Raw genomic sequence first — 15,153 nt, forward strand, 5'->3', positions numbered from 1 at the left:
GGGAACAAGAAGTGGTAGGATTAAAAAATTTTTACTACCGGTTCTGTGGATGTGGCTTGATGGGTGTGGCATGGTTTGGTGGGTGTGGCTTGGTGGGCATAATTACTGCAAAATCCCCATTTCCTCCCGATCAGCTGGGATTCAGGAGGCAGAGAATAGATGGGGGCAGGGCCAGTCAGAGGTGATATTTACCGGTTCTCCGAACTATTCAAAATTTCCGCTACCAGTTCTCCAGAACTTGTCAGAACCTGCTGAATCCCACCTCTGCTGTGGACCTTTCCTACAAGAATGATGGATGAATGCTGACTTTTCCAATTCCTAACCTGGTCCTTTTCTTTGCTGTGCTGAATCTGCTTCTTACAACCACCAATCAAAACTCTCTTGTTTGCAGTGGCATAGAATAAATAATCAAACTTATTAAAGAAATAGAGGGAATGAAATGGGTATGATTAAGCATAAAGAAGCCTTAGCTAAACTAATAATAAACAATAAGAAAATGAGCCAGCAACTAGACACAATATCCAGTGGGTTATTCATTTATATTCCTTGTGGCTCTGCACATAGCCAGTATCTCCTTCTGCCACTTCTCCTTTCTTTATATACTTTATATACTTCTTTATATACTTTCTCTCCCTCTATTCTTGTGCTCCCTCCCGCTATTTCTCTCTTTTTCTGTGCTCAATGTCATCTGTCTTCCATTTCTTTCTCTTTCTCTTTCTCTGCAAATCAAAGCATAGAAGTTGGAGGAAGAAGGTGAATTCAGGACAGAATTTTGACTATTATGTTTATTTAAAGAAAAATGTAGCCTTCGGATCAAAATTCTTTAGGCTGTATCAAGTCAAACCTTTATTACTGTCAGAGGCCATCATAATGAAGGTGGGGTACAAAGAATGAAAACAGCATCAAAATAGATCAAAATTAAAAATTATGTACACAAAGCTAAAAAAACCCCATATAAACAAAAAAAATGTAATAAAATCTAAAAGGAGGAGCAGTAGCAGTAGATCGGTGTAGGGAGCATGTCAAACTATTACAATACAAAGCACTTTAGAATGATGAACCAGGTCCTCATTAAAACTGGTTTATGACACAGGTCATCTTCTGATGGATTTTAAGTGTTGCTGTACAGAACCTGGCAAATTATATGTTGTAGCAATGTTGGTATCTGAAAGCAACAGGGATAGGCACAATTGTCCTATGCACCCTGGGTATTTGTGAAGTAATGGTGAGATGAGGCTAGTATGAATATCTCTGTAGTGCAGGTCCTGAGAAAGTACATGCTCTGTTGTCTCCATGGGTCCAGAGTCACAGGGTAGAGAATCTTTCTGTATCACCCTTCAAGGACAGCTGAAGAGAGGGCATGACATTGTGCCAAAGTAAAGGCCTTCCGGTAGTTAGGTCCTTCAAGGGTAGTGTTGTGACTCCAACTCCCAAGCCTGTCCTCACGGAGGAAGATGACTCTGAAAGTGATGGGGAGGAACTGACAAGGCTTCCCTCTCCAGGACCCTCCTTTCTGGCAACACCTCAGGTTCCAGCTGAAGGCCAGGAGGAAGGCATGTCGGAGCACCCACTAATAGGGAGTGATGAAGTTCAATCTTGGATTGATCCCAGGCGGTGTCGAAGGGAGAGGTGTGCGCAGCAAAGGAAGAGGTGTGGAAGGGCCAGAGATTGCTGAGTCACTGAGCCATGCCCCGCAGGGGATAAAAGTGGGTGGGGTTGCTCTGCAGGCTCTGTGACGGACAAAAACTGTATATCCTGAGCTTCGGATGGGATATCTTTCGGAATTAAGGCTTGGACTTTGTGAATGACTTATGACTACTCTTTTGTGCCTTGTGAACTCTTGGTTGCCCCAGCAACGGACTACAGATATGCTGACTCCTGTTTCTAGAGGTGATAAGAAACTTGGCAGGCATTCGGAAAGTAGCTGCCAGAACTTTTATCTGCCAAAGGATTCAGGTCGGCTTGTAAAAATAAATTACTGGTAGACGTCTTTTGCTCGTGTGTCTGCCTATGTGAGGTGGGGGGACAGAACAGGTAGTGTGAGCATGTCATAGGAGAGGCAGAGTAGCTATTGGGTTCACTGGTAATAAAAGTTGAGGACCTGGCTAGGTCCAATTGTCACTCTGTGTTTGCTACACACAGTCTAATGAGTGCCTTGGCATAATTATATCCATGCTGAGTAAAGCCCCGGAGAGAAGCCCAAGGATACTTTAGATGCCACTGTCTTTTCTTTGGGCTGTAAGATCCAGTAACTCAACCCTAGAAGCACCATTTCAGGCAACAGTATAATAGAACAGAATAACAGAATAACAGGGGGTCTTAGTAACTTGGAGGTCTTCTAATGGAACCTGATCAATCAGGAAACCCGATAACATTCCAAACATGCGGCTCTCCAGTCTCTTCTTAAAAGCCTCCAGTGATGGAGCACCCACAACTTCTGAAGGCAAGCTGTCCCACTGGTTTATTGTTCTCACTGTCAGGAAATTTCTCCTTAGTTCTAGGTTGCTTCTCTCCATTGGTTTCTCTCCATTGTTTCATGTCTTGCCTTTTGGTGTTTTGAAAAATAGGTTGACCCTATTATCAAACAATGCATTGAATTTTCAACTTCTGAAAGGAAATTTTTTTTGGGGGGGGCGTATTGAGGGTTGTTTTCAGCTTTCCAACTTTCTGCAGACCTATATTTCTAGGGTTTTAAGGAGAATAGTACATTTTTACTCGCAGAGGTCTGTGGCTCCTATTTCCACTCTACATCTGCATTTTCCCCAAATTGAAAATGACTCCACATGAAATTATTTAGGATCATTTTCATGTTGGAGAAGTGAATGGGAATGGCTACTGGGAGGCACAGCATTATTTTCATCCTTAAAAGCTGCTGTTAATTTCTGCTTCCTGCCATCGGGTTGAATTTGTGCTGCCAAAATTTGGGTGTTGTGCTGCTAAAATTCAAGAACATGCTTGAATTTAATGAACACTGACTAGTTGCAAATGATATTCTCTAATGTATGCAACTAACTGGACACAGTCTTATTGATACATTAAGTTCTTCCATCCATTCATCACTTCAATCATAACTAACTCTGAATGGGTTACAATAGAATTTAAACAACATGCAATAACGCTAACACAAGATTACCAGACATTGAGGAACAACTTCAACACTCCCTTCCAGAGGAGAGCTTTATTATTGACCACTCCAAATTATTATAAATGTTATTCATATGCAGGCTGTACAGCTAAACATTTCAGCTAAAGAGAAGAGGGTCAACTTAGCTCAAATATAGAATGAAAACTTAACGGAACAGAATAACACAGTTGGAAGGGACCTTGGAGGTCTTCTAGTTCATCCCCATGTTCAACAGGAGACCCTATGCCATTTCAGACAAATTGTTGTCCAATTTCTTCTCAAAAACCTCCAGTGATGACGCATCCACAACTACTAAAATCAAGCCATTCCCCTGATTAACTGTTCTGTCAGGAAATATCTCCTTATTTCTTGGTTGGTTCTTTCTTTGATTAGTTTCCATCCATTGCTTTTTGTTCTGTCTTCAGGTGCTTTGGACATTGGGTTGACCCGCTCGTCTTTGTGGCATCTTTTTAAATACAAGAAATACAACAGAAGTAAGAAATTTAAAGACAAAAAATGGCTCTGTCACAATTGCTTGAACGATTTCTATAAATATAGAAGAGACATGGCCAAACATATAGTCATTAAATTGTTTCACATACATGTTCATAGGATCTCTCTGCGAAGGAATTTGTTTATTGGAAAGTATACCACTTAGATTTACCAAAATGTGATCAATATTATATTCCAGATGTCTTTCTTGAAGCCACTAATCTACCATTGTAACACTAATTAGCTTGTGACTTTGTTACTAACCTATCTGTTTGAAGCTCCTGAAAAAAATAAGGGAAGATCAAGATTACATAACTAAACCAGAAGTCGGTGCTCCATCCTAATGCACTCACAATTCAGAAGTCATCAGAGAAAAAGGAAACAAAAGCAAGACAGGCTAGAATAGAAACAGAGAATGGGGGAAGAAACTATTTAGATTTCTGAGGCGTTTAATAGAGACATCTAAAGTGTCTCCACCAAGTAGCAACAACAATCTTTCCTTGAATGCCTCTTGGGATCCTTAAACTTTCTACAGATAAATTGCTGTTGTTAGAAACTCTGTGTAACATTCAACATTTCCTAATTTAAGTCAGTTAGGTACTATCTGGTATGATATGAGAATTTATCGTGACCTTCTTTTGGTATTTAAAAAATGCTATTCATATTCCCCTTGTAACTCTCCAAAGCAAACTAGGGAATAATCATCAACTCACCCACCTTCTTGACTGACTTGGAAATGCATACCATTTAGGATTGAATTGGTACTCTAGCCATGATAACCTGTTAATCCATACCTCAGCTGAAGTGTTTTCATAGAGGGGCAGAGATTAGACAAAAGTATAGGCAATCTTAAACAATATATACCTGATTTACTTTGCCATCTTTAAGCTCATTCTCGATGTGGGAATTGATTAAAAAAAAAATACAGAAGTAGAAAAAGTTGAAGAGACATTAAAAATATATCCCAAAGTCTATTTCTGGAAAGGCACTTCACCATATGCTCCCGCACATGCTGCCTTCATAAAATGTAACTCCGATGAGTTATAAAACTCTGATTATGGGGGGAGGGAGGATGAGTGGTGCCATTACAAAACATTTACTACTTAAACATGATTTTTTTTAAAGTGGCCAGGTTCTGCAGTCAAAAAAAAAAAAAAAAAAAAGGAAAATTTTCCCTTGGATGAATAATTTCATTGCACCAAACAATTTTATATTTTATAATGATTGGTAGTTCAGTAACACTGGACACAGCAAGTGGGAGCCATTTTTATTTAACTTCTCAGAGGCAGACATAGATGTAGATGTGGATATATAAAGAAACACTATATAGGTGCCATGGGCAATTACTGTAACTTTTTATCTGAATGTGTTAGCATTTGCTAAAATGGTAACAGCACAGTGCTATTGTACTGCCTATTACTATTTTTCATTCTCTTGCATACAGTATGTTGCAATTAATTGTAAGTACTTTTCAATGGGGGAGGCCAGGCTGCTGAATTGGTAGGGCAGACCAATCGGTTTTGCTTAAGAACTGTCCTGTCTCGGGGCCTACCTTCTCAGGTATATGTTCAGCACACATTCTTCCTACTCCCTAACAAAATCTGTAGAACTCAGAAGAGGAGAAGTTGGTACATTAGGGTGTGCGGAGGGGGACTGAAATAGTTTCCTGACTACCCTTTTCTAGCTTCTGCTTGTAGTCAGTACAGGGAAGAAAGCTGTTGACTGCTTATTTAGAACAAAATCAATAGTGTTCACCCACCTTTTTTATACACAGGTAGTCCTCATTTAGTGACTGCTTCCTTTAGCAACTGTTTGCAGTTACAAAAGTGCTAAAGATAAATTTACTACCAATCCTTACATTTACGACCTTCACAGGTCTCTAAAGCAAAAGAAAGATGAAGCAAAATTTCACTTAGCAATCACTTCATTTACCAAATGAGATGCTGGGAAAGAAGAATTACCCATATGTGTTTGACTACAAATAAGACCTTGACTAAGTTACTCTTCCTCAGCTCAATCCACCTCACGGGTTTGTTGCTGAGAAAATAGGAAGAGGAAGGAATATTATGTATGTTCATGTTTTGTATGAGTTATTTATAAAAATAATGAAGGCGGGATAGAAATAGATAGATGATAGGTAGACAGACAGACAGACAGACAGAGAGATTCTATATGTAGTTTTATCTCATTTGGCTTCAGTGATTTGATATTGGGTTGCAATTCCCTGAAGTACCTTTATATTTTACCTGGCAATGTTTATGTAGTTCTGCTGTTCAGAAGGGAGAGAATATCACTTTCCAAAATGCAAAGCTAATGACTTAATTATCTTCTTAGAAGTTTAAATTCCATGTTATAAAGCATAAAATGCTAAATTATATATAAATTATAAAAAATGGAAGCAGTTGGACAGTATTTTCACCCCCAGCCCTTATTACATGAAGGGCTCATTTGATTATTATGTTACCACTTCTTAAGGAAGAGGGATTGTCGATGATAGGAAGACAAGCTGTTTTCCACTGGTAAAATACATTTGGTTCTTTTCTTTGTTTTTAAATAAAAATTGGCCCAAATAACTCCTGAGTGAAAAATAAAAAGGCAATCGTAGGGTAAATGATAGCATTTAAAGGATTCTATTTCTCCGATCTTTCTGCTTTGTTTTTCGGCAGCAACAAGCCCAGAAGCCGTTTTTAAAGCTGTACATGTCTGTATTTTACCGCCTATAACAAATGCTAATTTTGCCTGCTGCAGTGCGTGTCCCACACCGCATCTCGGCCAAGACAGCGAAAGGTTTGCGGGCGCAGGATTCCCCTGTGATTTTACGAAGGGGAAAGAAAGAAAGAAAGAAAAAAAAAAAGGGGGGGGGGAAACACATCGACTAAGGGAGCGAAAACTTAACTGAAAGTTCATCCTTCACTCGGGAATGCCTTTACCGAGGTCCCTTTTCTAATCCACCCGGCTCTCTTCATCCCTTTAATTCCTGAATATTATTCCGCGGGAAGGGCGGAGGCCGCGAGGTGGCACTCTACAACCAGATTTGGAGTTCGTCTGAGCCGCGTCCCATTCCATCCGGGTAAAGACGCCTCCCCCGAACCCCCTCCACATATCTAATCCCCGATCGATAGGGCATTCCTGGGGAAAAAAGAGAAGGCTTGGAAGCCCAGTGAATAAGGCATTGCTGCCTAGACAACTCCTGTGTCCTGAGGTTTTAAAGGGACAGACCTCCTGCCCTTCTCACCACTTGCCAGCTGTTTGGCAGCGCCCGGATCAGAAAGGAACTTCCAAAGGCAGGGAGGGAGCGACCGCGCTGCTTCCCTCTCCCGCCCCTCCAAGGAGTGGAGCAGCCTTCGGACGCGGCTGCTGGCCCCGCGTCCTTTACCTGGACGAAGGGGAGGGACCACAGCAGAAGAGAAGCGGATTTCTTTTCTTTTTTTTTTTTAACTCGTTTGATGTTTATTTTATTTTATTTTTAATCAAGGGGAATGAAAGGAAAGCGGGACTTTTCTTTGAAAAGGAACTGGAGTCCGAAGGGAGTCTTTCTTCGTTCCGGATGAAGTATCACCTGCGTCCGGCGGGAGGTAGTGGCGACTTTTCCCAAAGATATCCAGGGGAAACTGAGCAGAGGAACAAATCTCCTATTGGGGGGTGGGGGGGAAGGACGCTTAGACGCGTTTGGTTAGCTGGGTGCCGGACAAAAGTGAAGCTGGGTGTGTGTGTGTGAGAGAGAGAGGGAGGGTGGGGGGGGGAGAAATGTTACTTTGAGTGTATCCAGTGTGAGAAACAGTGACGGGTGCGAATGTGTCTGCGAGAGGGTGGGAAAACGAAGGGGGGGTATTATTGTCAATGGGCGGCTGCGGGGGGGGGGTGTTGAGGCGAATCTCGTTTCTTTATTCCGCTCGTCTAACCTCGCCTCATTTTCCCCCCCAAAGCGAGACAACTTCGAGGACAGCAGCTTTGGCAAAGCCGACGCTCCTCAGCTATGGGCTATCCAGGTAACCAGGCGCTTCCCCCTCCGTTCGCTTGCCCTTTGGGCCACTTGGAAAATCCGGCGGATTTCTTTACAAACTGAGAACGGGGGGAGAGAGAGAGAGAGAGGAAAAAAAGCAAGCAAGGTGTCTTTTTGATAAAACTGTTAGAAGAAGAGCGGGAGATGGGGAGCGGGGGAAGGCAACAAGAGTTCCGAGTCGCCGAGATTTAACTTTTGAGAAACAGCCAGCCCGAACTTCTCAAGTGGGGCTCTCTGGTTCTACACTATTCCCGCTTTGATTTTACCGGGCGGGTTTGCTGCAACCGGGCGAGGAGAGAGGTCAGTACCGGCGGGGAGTAGAAGCTGAGCGAGGGTTCCTTGGAAAGGAAATTCGAGAGGTAAAAGCAGCTTGGATGCGCCGAATCAAGGTGATGGGAAGGAAGGGAAAAAAAACCAAAAACCTAACGGACTTCACAGGCAAGGGACTTAATGGAGGCGAGAGGAGACAGAGACGGGAGTTTGTATTTAATTTATCCCGTTCTGGTGTTCAATGCCCGATGGAGGCGAGTAACTCTTTACCGCGCATGGCGCAGGAACGTCTCCTTTTCCCTCGGGGTTTATGAGGAATGCGAGAGAAATAAGAGCACTAGTGTGTGGTTTCTCTACAGTCTGAAAAGAATTGCCGATAGTTGTTTTTATTATGGGTATGGGAGGGGCAGGGCTGCTTTTGCCATTTTTTGGGGTTTTAGATTTATTTATTTATTTTTTTGAGGGGAGGAGGTGTAGCTTAGTCTGACATATAATGTGCCCCTCATGTATTCGGTGAGGTTTAGTCCCAGTGAGTTAAAATCAAGCCTGGGGGTCAAGCTGGGCTTAGCACTTGTCCCATCTTGCAGACTTAAGGTTGTAACGGCTAAAGGGGAAAAAAAGCTTCTATTATAGCGGGTCAAATAAATTTCTCTTTCGTTCCCCGTCGTGGCGAACGAACGGGGAAGTGAGCGAAAAGCTGCAGGGCAACCCTCTCCCCACATCCCAACGCGCGCTTGTTTTCCCTCCGAGAAAACAGTTTTATGCAGAAACCTTCATATCTAAGTATTTATTTATTTATTTCTCGCCACTGTGGGAAACTGAGGTACCGGACTAGGTGGGCGGTTGGTTTCGCAGTCCATCGCAGCCGCGGGACGCCCTAGGTAGACCTTTAAATCCCAGTCTTTCGTCCCGTTGCCCTTTGTCTGCCCGTGTGCCTGAGGAAAGCGTTTCCTTCTAAAGGACGCCATTCCTTTGCTTTGCTTCCTCGCGCCTCAGGAGAGGGAAAGCTCCAAAACTCTGGCCCGTGAGGAAGAGAGTTGTGGGGGCTGAGGAGAGGGCTGGGGGGGGGAGGCGGAGGTGGTCGCGTGGCTCCAAGCTCCGCTTAGGTCTGACCGCCCTTTCTTCGCTCTCTTCCCTTTTGCAGGCTGCGACTGCTGCGCGCCTCCCGCCTTCCTGTGAAGTCTGCCGTTTGCCCCGTCCGTGGCTGAGAGAAGAAGCGCGCCAGAGAGTGCTGGTGCGGGGCTCGTGCGGGTCCGCAGGCGGGGCCAAGCCAAGCAGAGCCACGGCTTACGCGCCCGCCCGGAAAGTAAAGGCAGCTCTCGTTCGCTGCCGCCCCGCCGCCCCCTTTGGACTCTCCGGTTGGTGACGGGCCCTGCAACACGATGCCCGGGCGGCGGTTGTGGTGGCGGCAGCGGGGAGCGCTGGCGGAGCCGGCTGGCAGTTACTCCTGCATGGCGGCGGTGCTGGCTTTTTTGCTCTTCCTGCTGCCCACCAGTTGCCCGGCGGTGGGCGCGCAGAATGACACCGAGCCCATCGTGCTGGAGGGCAAGTGCTTGGTGGTATGCGACTCTAGCCCCTCCGCCGACGGCGCCATAACTTCATCGCTGGGCATCTCCGTGCGCTCTGGCAGCGCCAAGGTGGCTTTCTCGGCCACGCGCAGCACCAATCACGAGCCGTCTGAGATGAGCAACCGCACCATGACCATCTACTTCGACCAGGTCAGGCGGCGCGCCAGTCTTCTTTCCCCTCCCCCTCCGTCCCTCTCCACCGCCAACCTCGCTCTTGGTTAAGCCCCTCCCAGAATCAGTAACAAAGTCAAAGCCCCGCCCAGTTGCCCTCCTTACCTCCCTCCCCTTTCACACGGTGAGCCTTCATCCCATCCAACCACTGAACGCTTTGCTCCCAACTCCCCCTTGTGTTAAGAAGACTTGGTCGCACGTTTCTGGCCCCTTGTAAGGTCTTTTAGCCTTAGTTCCATCTCCATTCTCTTCCCCGCTGAGTCCTTCCGTTAGCATCTGGGACCACTGTTCTCTATTGATATCCCAGTTCTCATCTCCTAAAACACATTCTGCCTCTGTTCAAATGACCCATTTTATCTGCACCAGCTAGGTATGGTCTTACTTGATATTCTCTGCCCAGATTCTTATCGAACCCTCCTCCATATGTGTCCTCTCTGCTATAGTGTCCTATTTCACCAGGGTTCTTTGTCAAGTTCACGCTTCCTTCAGGAATCTTAAGAACAACCACTACAATAATTCACAGCCAGTATCTTGGCAGCACTTGTTCCTCATCACCTTCTTGGATGAGAATCATGATTTTATGAATTTCCTTTTAGTGTGTCCACCAATAAATGCCGCCAAGGACACCTTTCTCATTTTATTGGAACAAGCTTGACTTCAGTGCATGTGTCCTTTTAAAGACATAGCTACATCTCATTTCACCAAATTGGTGACTCTGGGACATTCTTCTATAAACTGGACAGGGAAGACAGTCTGTAGAATTCTGCACAACATGAGTGTAATGCCAAGTGGGGACAAGCTGAAAAATTTAATAAAGAAATCTTTAAAGAACCTATTATTGGGTTCCTGCCAGTCCAGAAATAAACAAAGAAGGATGCATTGGAATTTTTAAAATTAACTATTTTTAAAATCATTGTGTAGATACAAATATACACCTCAGGCTAACTGCTTAAGTAGATTAGAATAATATTATATGCATTGTATGTACTATTGTTGCATTTTATCGTAACTCTTCAACCAAAGAATAGCTTCTTCAAACCTGTAGGAATTTTATGTTAAATATATTTTGTTGTAATACAAAAAGAGAAAAATTTTAAAAAATCGTGGCAACTTAAATTGGCAGAGTTTTAATATTAACAGAATTATTCTGAGTTTTCTGTGATACACAAAGGCAAATAAATGTGTCAGTTATTCTAGGAATACTTTATGTCTACCATTTTGTCATATTCATACCTTCAACTCATGAAACATTGTCTTAAAACAAAAGATTGAAATTATAGTTTCATTATTGTGGCTTTTCTATGTACACATAAATAAATCAGTAATAAAAATTAGTAGTTTCTGTTTAGAAGATCAAGCTGGAATCCTATATCTAAGGAAATAAACTGCAGTATATTCAGTCACACTTAACAAAAATGTTTTACATATGTGCACATTTCACTTAATTCTTTAAGAGTTAATTATATTTAAAAGGGCTCAGAGCTGCAGATTTCTGAGAAGTAAAAATAATAAAGTTTTGATTTTTCTGTTTGTTTTGTAACATGAAACCTGTTTTACAACAGGTGTAATAAGCTCTAAAATTCACAAGCTCTATATCATAGCTAGACAAAACAATGAACAGTGACTGTATTACGATCCTCCCATTTGGAAGCCTACTATTCAGGGGTCAAAAAATAAGATCCCAAACAAGTGTTAACAAATAGTTATGGCAACATAAATGTGGATTACAGAAAAGATTAAAGATCTGATTCTGCAAATAATTAAAAAAAAACCTAATCGTATGAAGAACTTTAAACATCTGTTCTGGAATGTTCATTAGATTCTGAAGAGCCTGTAGTTTTTGTCCTCATATTTTTGTACTGCATTGTCTTTGGATTTAAGAAACCAGACTGCACTGTGCATTATATTGAGATGAAGACCTTCCTTACCTTCACTCTTTCTGTTTTTGTGATACTGATAATGCTTTGAAACATTTATAACTTGGCATCAGGTATCATTTTGCATTATTGTAATTGGCAATTGGTATTTTCTTTTACCACTAAGTTCATGTTCAGAGTCTCTGTGGGTTAAAATATATACACCTTCCTTATTTGTTCAAATTTAATTGAATAAGTTTTGCTTTAGGATGGACGTGGGAGCAGAAAAATAGAATAAGGGATGCAGATTAAGAACGCTACTTATCTTAATATCTGAGCTGCCTTCTCCACATTTCATCCCACGAAACATGACTAAGCCTCTTTCATTTCATGTTAATACTGCAAGCCCCAAGAGACACAATTAGTTTCAGTGCTGTCATGTGAAAATGTAAAATCTAGTGGTTTGTTCAATGGACTATTTTCCTTCTTTGTGTATGTCTCAGCAACGATTTGATCTGTTTTCTCCTTCACTGTGCAGACATAGGCTGCCATCCTATGCCTTTCATGCTCTCAAAGAAGCTTTGGGTGCACCACTGGGTAAATCAATCAGCTGTCTGAACCCAACCTTTTACAACACCTTAGGAAGTGGCTCTTTCCCCTGCAGTCCGTTTTAATTGTACAGCAAATGCCAGTGGTTTTGCACTGCTGGGAGAGCAGGGGAGGGTTGTCTGAGAAATGTCTTTCCTCCACCCCACTTTCCATTTAATGAAGGAACAACCTGATTTCTTTCCTTTTCTCCTCCAGGTATTAGTTAATATTGGGAACCATTTTGACCTCGCTTCCAGTATATTTGTAGCACCAAGAAAAGGAATCTATAGCTTCAGTTTTCATGTTGTGAAAGTATATAACCGACAAACTATCCAGGTATGTACCAACATTAGGGGTTCCTTTTTAGATTACGTAGTTGTTTCATTTCACAAAATCATACGAAAGTCTCATCAAATAAGGCAATGAGGAAAGGACCCCATGCAATATCTTATTTGTTAGTCTACTGTTTAGCAGTGTTATGAAATGGGCTTATTTGCCTTAGTAAGGGGTATAATTTTTCATCCCTGGTCAGTCTCCTTTGACTGAACTAACAGAGAGAGAGGACAGCCTGATCTGGGAAGGAATTTGTAGATCATCTAAAACCTTTCGGTATCATCCTGCATGAGAGAGATGTGTTTTATCTTACTTGTCACCCACTCATTATTTTGGGTTTCCTGCACGTGGAGGAGCTGACTTACTTCCCTTTGGTTATAATGTACTATGTGAATGTGTGTTTGTACGATACATTGGAGTATAACTTGTACAGATAAATCTCATGAGACCACTTAGCTCAAATTTCTTTTGCACTGCAGGTCAGTTTAATGCAAAATGGCTATCCTGTGATTTCTGCTTTTGCTGGAGATCAAGACGTTACCAGGGAAGCAGCCAGCAATGGAGTCTTGCTCCTGATGGAAAGAGAAGACAAAGTGCATCTCAAGCTGGAGAGAGGGAATCTCATGGGAGGATGGAAATATTCAACCTTTTCAGGGTTCTTAGTCTTTCCATTATAAAGAAAAAAACAAGGTGAATCCTAACCTGCAAGCTGGAACAGGAATTCGGTTCTTAAATGACAACAACAATTCCCAAGAAACTTCTGCCTCCTCCTAGAACTGGGCTAGACCTGCCAATAATTCCAAACACCCAATCAGACTGCCATCACTGAAGAAGGAGAAAACTTCTTGATGCCACTCTTTGTGTTAACTCTTGACAGTTCCTCAAGAAATCTGCAGATCTGATTAGTTTTAGATGACCAGTCATCCTTAAGAAAGAAAGAAGTTACCAACCTGAGCAATTTATACCTGTGATTGTAAAGTCAATTTTGGATTTTATTGTTGGGATTCCATTTCCTTTTTTCCCTTTCTTCCTCTTCTTGTCTTGAAGGGATGCATTAATTGGAACCACAGAAGTGTTTGTAATGGACTTATTCCAAAGCCAGAAGACCCCAATATCTGATGATACGTTCCTATATGTTTTCTCTTTTTGTGTTTGCATAGCCTTAAAAAAAGAAACAAACAAAACACCAAGATAAGATTTTTTTCAATTATTCAAACTTCAAATCTGTATCTTCTGGGGAGGGTAATTTTTGGACATTACTGTGTCAAGAAGTGCTTTATTCAGTGAAGCAAATTTTGCACGATTGGAACCTATTTTATTTTGTGTTATTCGTGTTTTCCATCATCCTTCTTTCCATTTGCTGACTGTTCTTGTGCTAAAGAAGACAGGCGATTTGACCCATATGATAAAGCAAGCACATGTATACTCTGAGGCTTGCAGTGAAACTAACCAGTGAACGATGCTGCTTGTGTTATCCAGCTGATTTAATCAAAGCATTTGTTGGCACCGTGGAAGACAATACAGCTTGAGTTGGAAAGGCAGCGACTGATATTTCTTACATTACCTGAATCTATTTCAGAAGGTTGTCAATATCTCAAGCAAACATACTGTAAAATATAATATCATTTCTTTGCATCACTGGGCATCTTTTGCTGCTTTCCTGATATTTATTTGATGGATTAATTTACTTATGCTTATATATGCTGTGATTTGGCCTCTCTCTGAGTGTTCCCACAAGTTATCTTCCCTCCAGGTTAAATAAAAACAGATTCACACCAAATTTGCTCGGACCAGACAATTCGTGGGGCAGAATCAGGGATATTGAAATCCTGAGGCTTTAAAAGGTTACAAAGATTATGTGGTTCAACTATAAATATATCATAATTTGTATATCTTTTTTTTTTATTTTTGTTGAAGTTTCCCCAATTAACTTCCAAAGACTTTTGAGTAGTCTTAATCCAATACTGTATACAATACTGATTTCAAAATAATAAAAAAGAAGAAACCTCAGGTTGAGTTAAAATTCACCTTCTATGTGTCAATGTAACCAAAATGCTGATGATCTTTAGATTCAGAATAAATGGGTTTCATGTCCAACTTGCCTTCTCTTTACTTTTATGTCAGTGTCAAAGGTAGCTGGGCAACACGGAAAATTGCATTTTGCTCTGGAAAACATAGAAAATAAGAAGAATTTGAAGGAGGGGGGCTGTTTGCTTTTAACAACCGATTTGTTTTTAAAATACATATTTCAAATTTGTCTATGAGGAGCTAGGTAGATTGGGATTTCATTTCATCTTTCGTTTGTTAGGTTCTTGTTTCCCTTCTCAAGATACAAAAATGGTACAATTTTTTGCAGAACTCAAGAAGGAAATACATTGCATACAGGACTGATTTTTTATTCTAAATTTGTCATTGATGGGTCACTATTAGATATTAGAATAATTATTAGCAGCATCTCAGTGTACTTTGAAATATTTTTCTAAAAAGAGAATTCTAAAGAAAAAGATTGTGTTTTTCTTTTTGCTTATGTTGACTCTGTTTCATACATTGTGGATTTTAAAAATCCAATCAAATACTGGTTTTTGCATCTGGGTTGTTTCTAACTCAAATTCTGTATAAGGTTATACTATGTAGAAAATTTCCATCCATATATTCTTAGACATAGAGGGTATAGGTTTTTTAAAAAATAATTCTTGCTGTACTGTGATCTATGAATATAGATTTTAGTGTTAAATGTGATATAATATT

General features: G+C 41.4%; 1 protein-coding gene across 3 annotated transcripts; it reads left to right on the forward strand.

Annotated features, from left to right (window-relative positions):
* Positions 1-6,714: 6,714 nt before the first annotated feature.
* Positions 6,715-14,507, forward strand: CBLN2 (cerebellin 2 precursor). 3 transcript variants are annotated; one of them, XM_034429370.2, is made up of 5 exons: positions 6,715-7,191; positions 7,543-7,605; positions 9,034-9,607; positions 12,289-12,408; positions 12,885-14,507. In XM_034429370.2, the coding sequence occupies exons 3-5, from the start codon at positions 9,272-9,274 to the stop codon at positions 13,080-13,082; spliced, it is 654 nt and encodes a 217-aa protein (XP_034285261.1). In that variant the 5' UTR covers positions 6,715-7,191; positions 7,543-7,605; positions 9,034-9,271; the 3' UTR covers positions 13,083-14,507. The 3 variants fall into 3 exon arrangements, with proteins under 3 accessions (XP_034285261.1, XP_087746522.1, XP_034285264.1); XM_087890396.1 differs by lacking the exons at positions 6,715-7,191; positions 7,543-7,605 and adding an exon at positions 7,698-7,919; XM_034429373.2 differs by lacking the exons at positions 6,715-7,191; positions 7,543-7,605 and adding an exon at positions 8,811-8,913.
* The last annotated feature ends 646 nt before the right edge of the window (positions 14,508-15,153 follow it).

The sequence above is a fragment of the Pantherophis guttatus genome, chromosome 3, assembly GCF_059756535.1.
Source record: "Pantherophis guttatus breed Tessera chromosome 3, ASM5975653v1, whole genome shotgun sequence".
NCBI lineage: Eukaryota > Metazoa > Chordata > Lepidosauria > Squamata > Colubridae > Pantherophis > Pantherophis guttatus.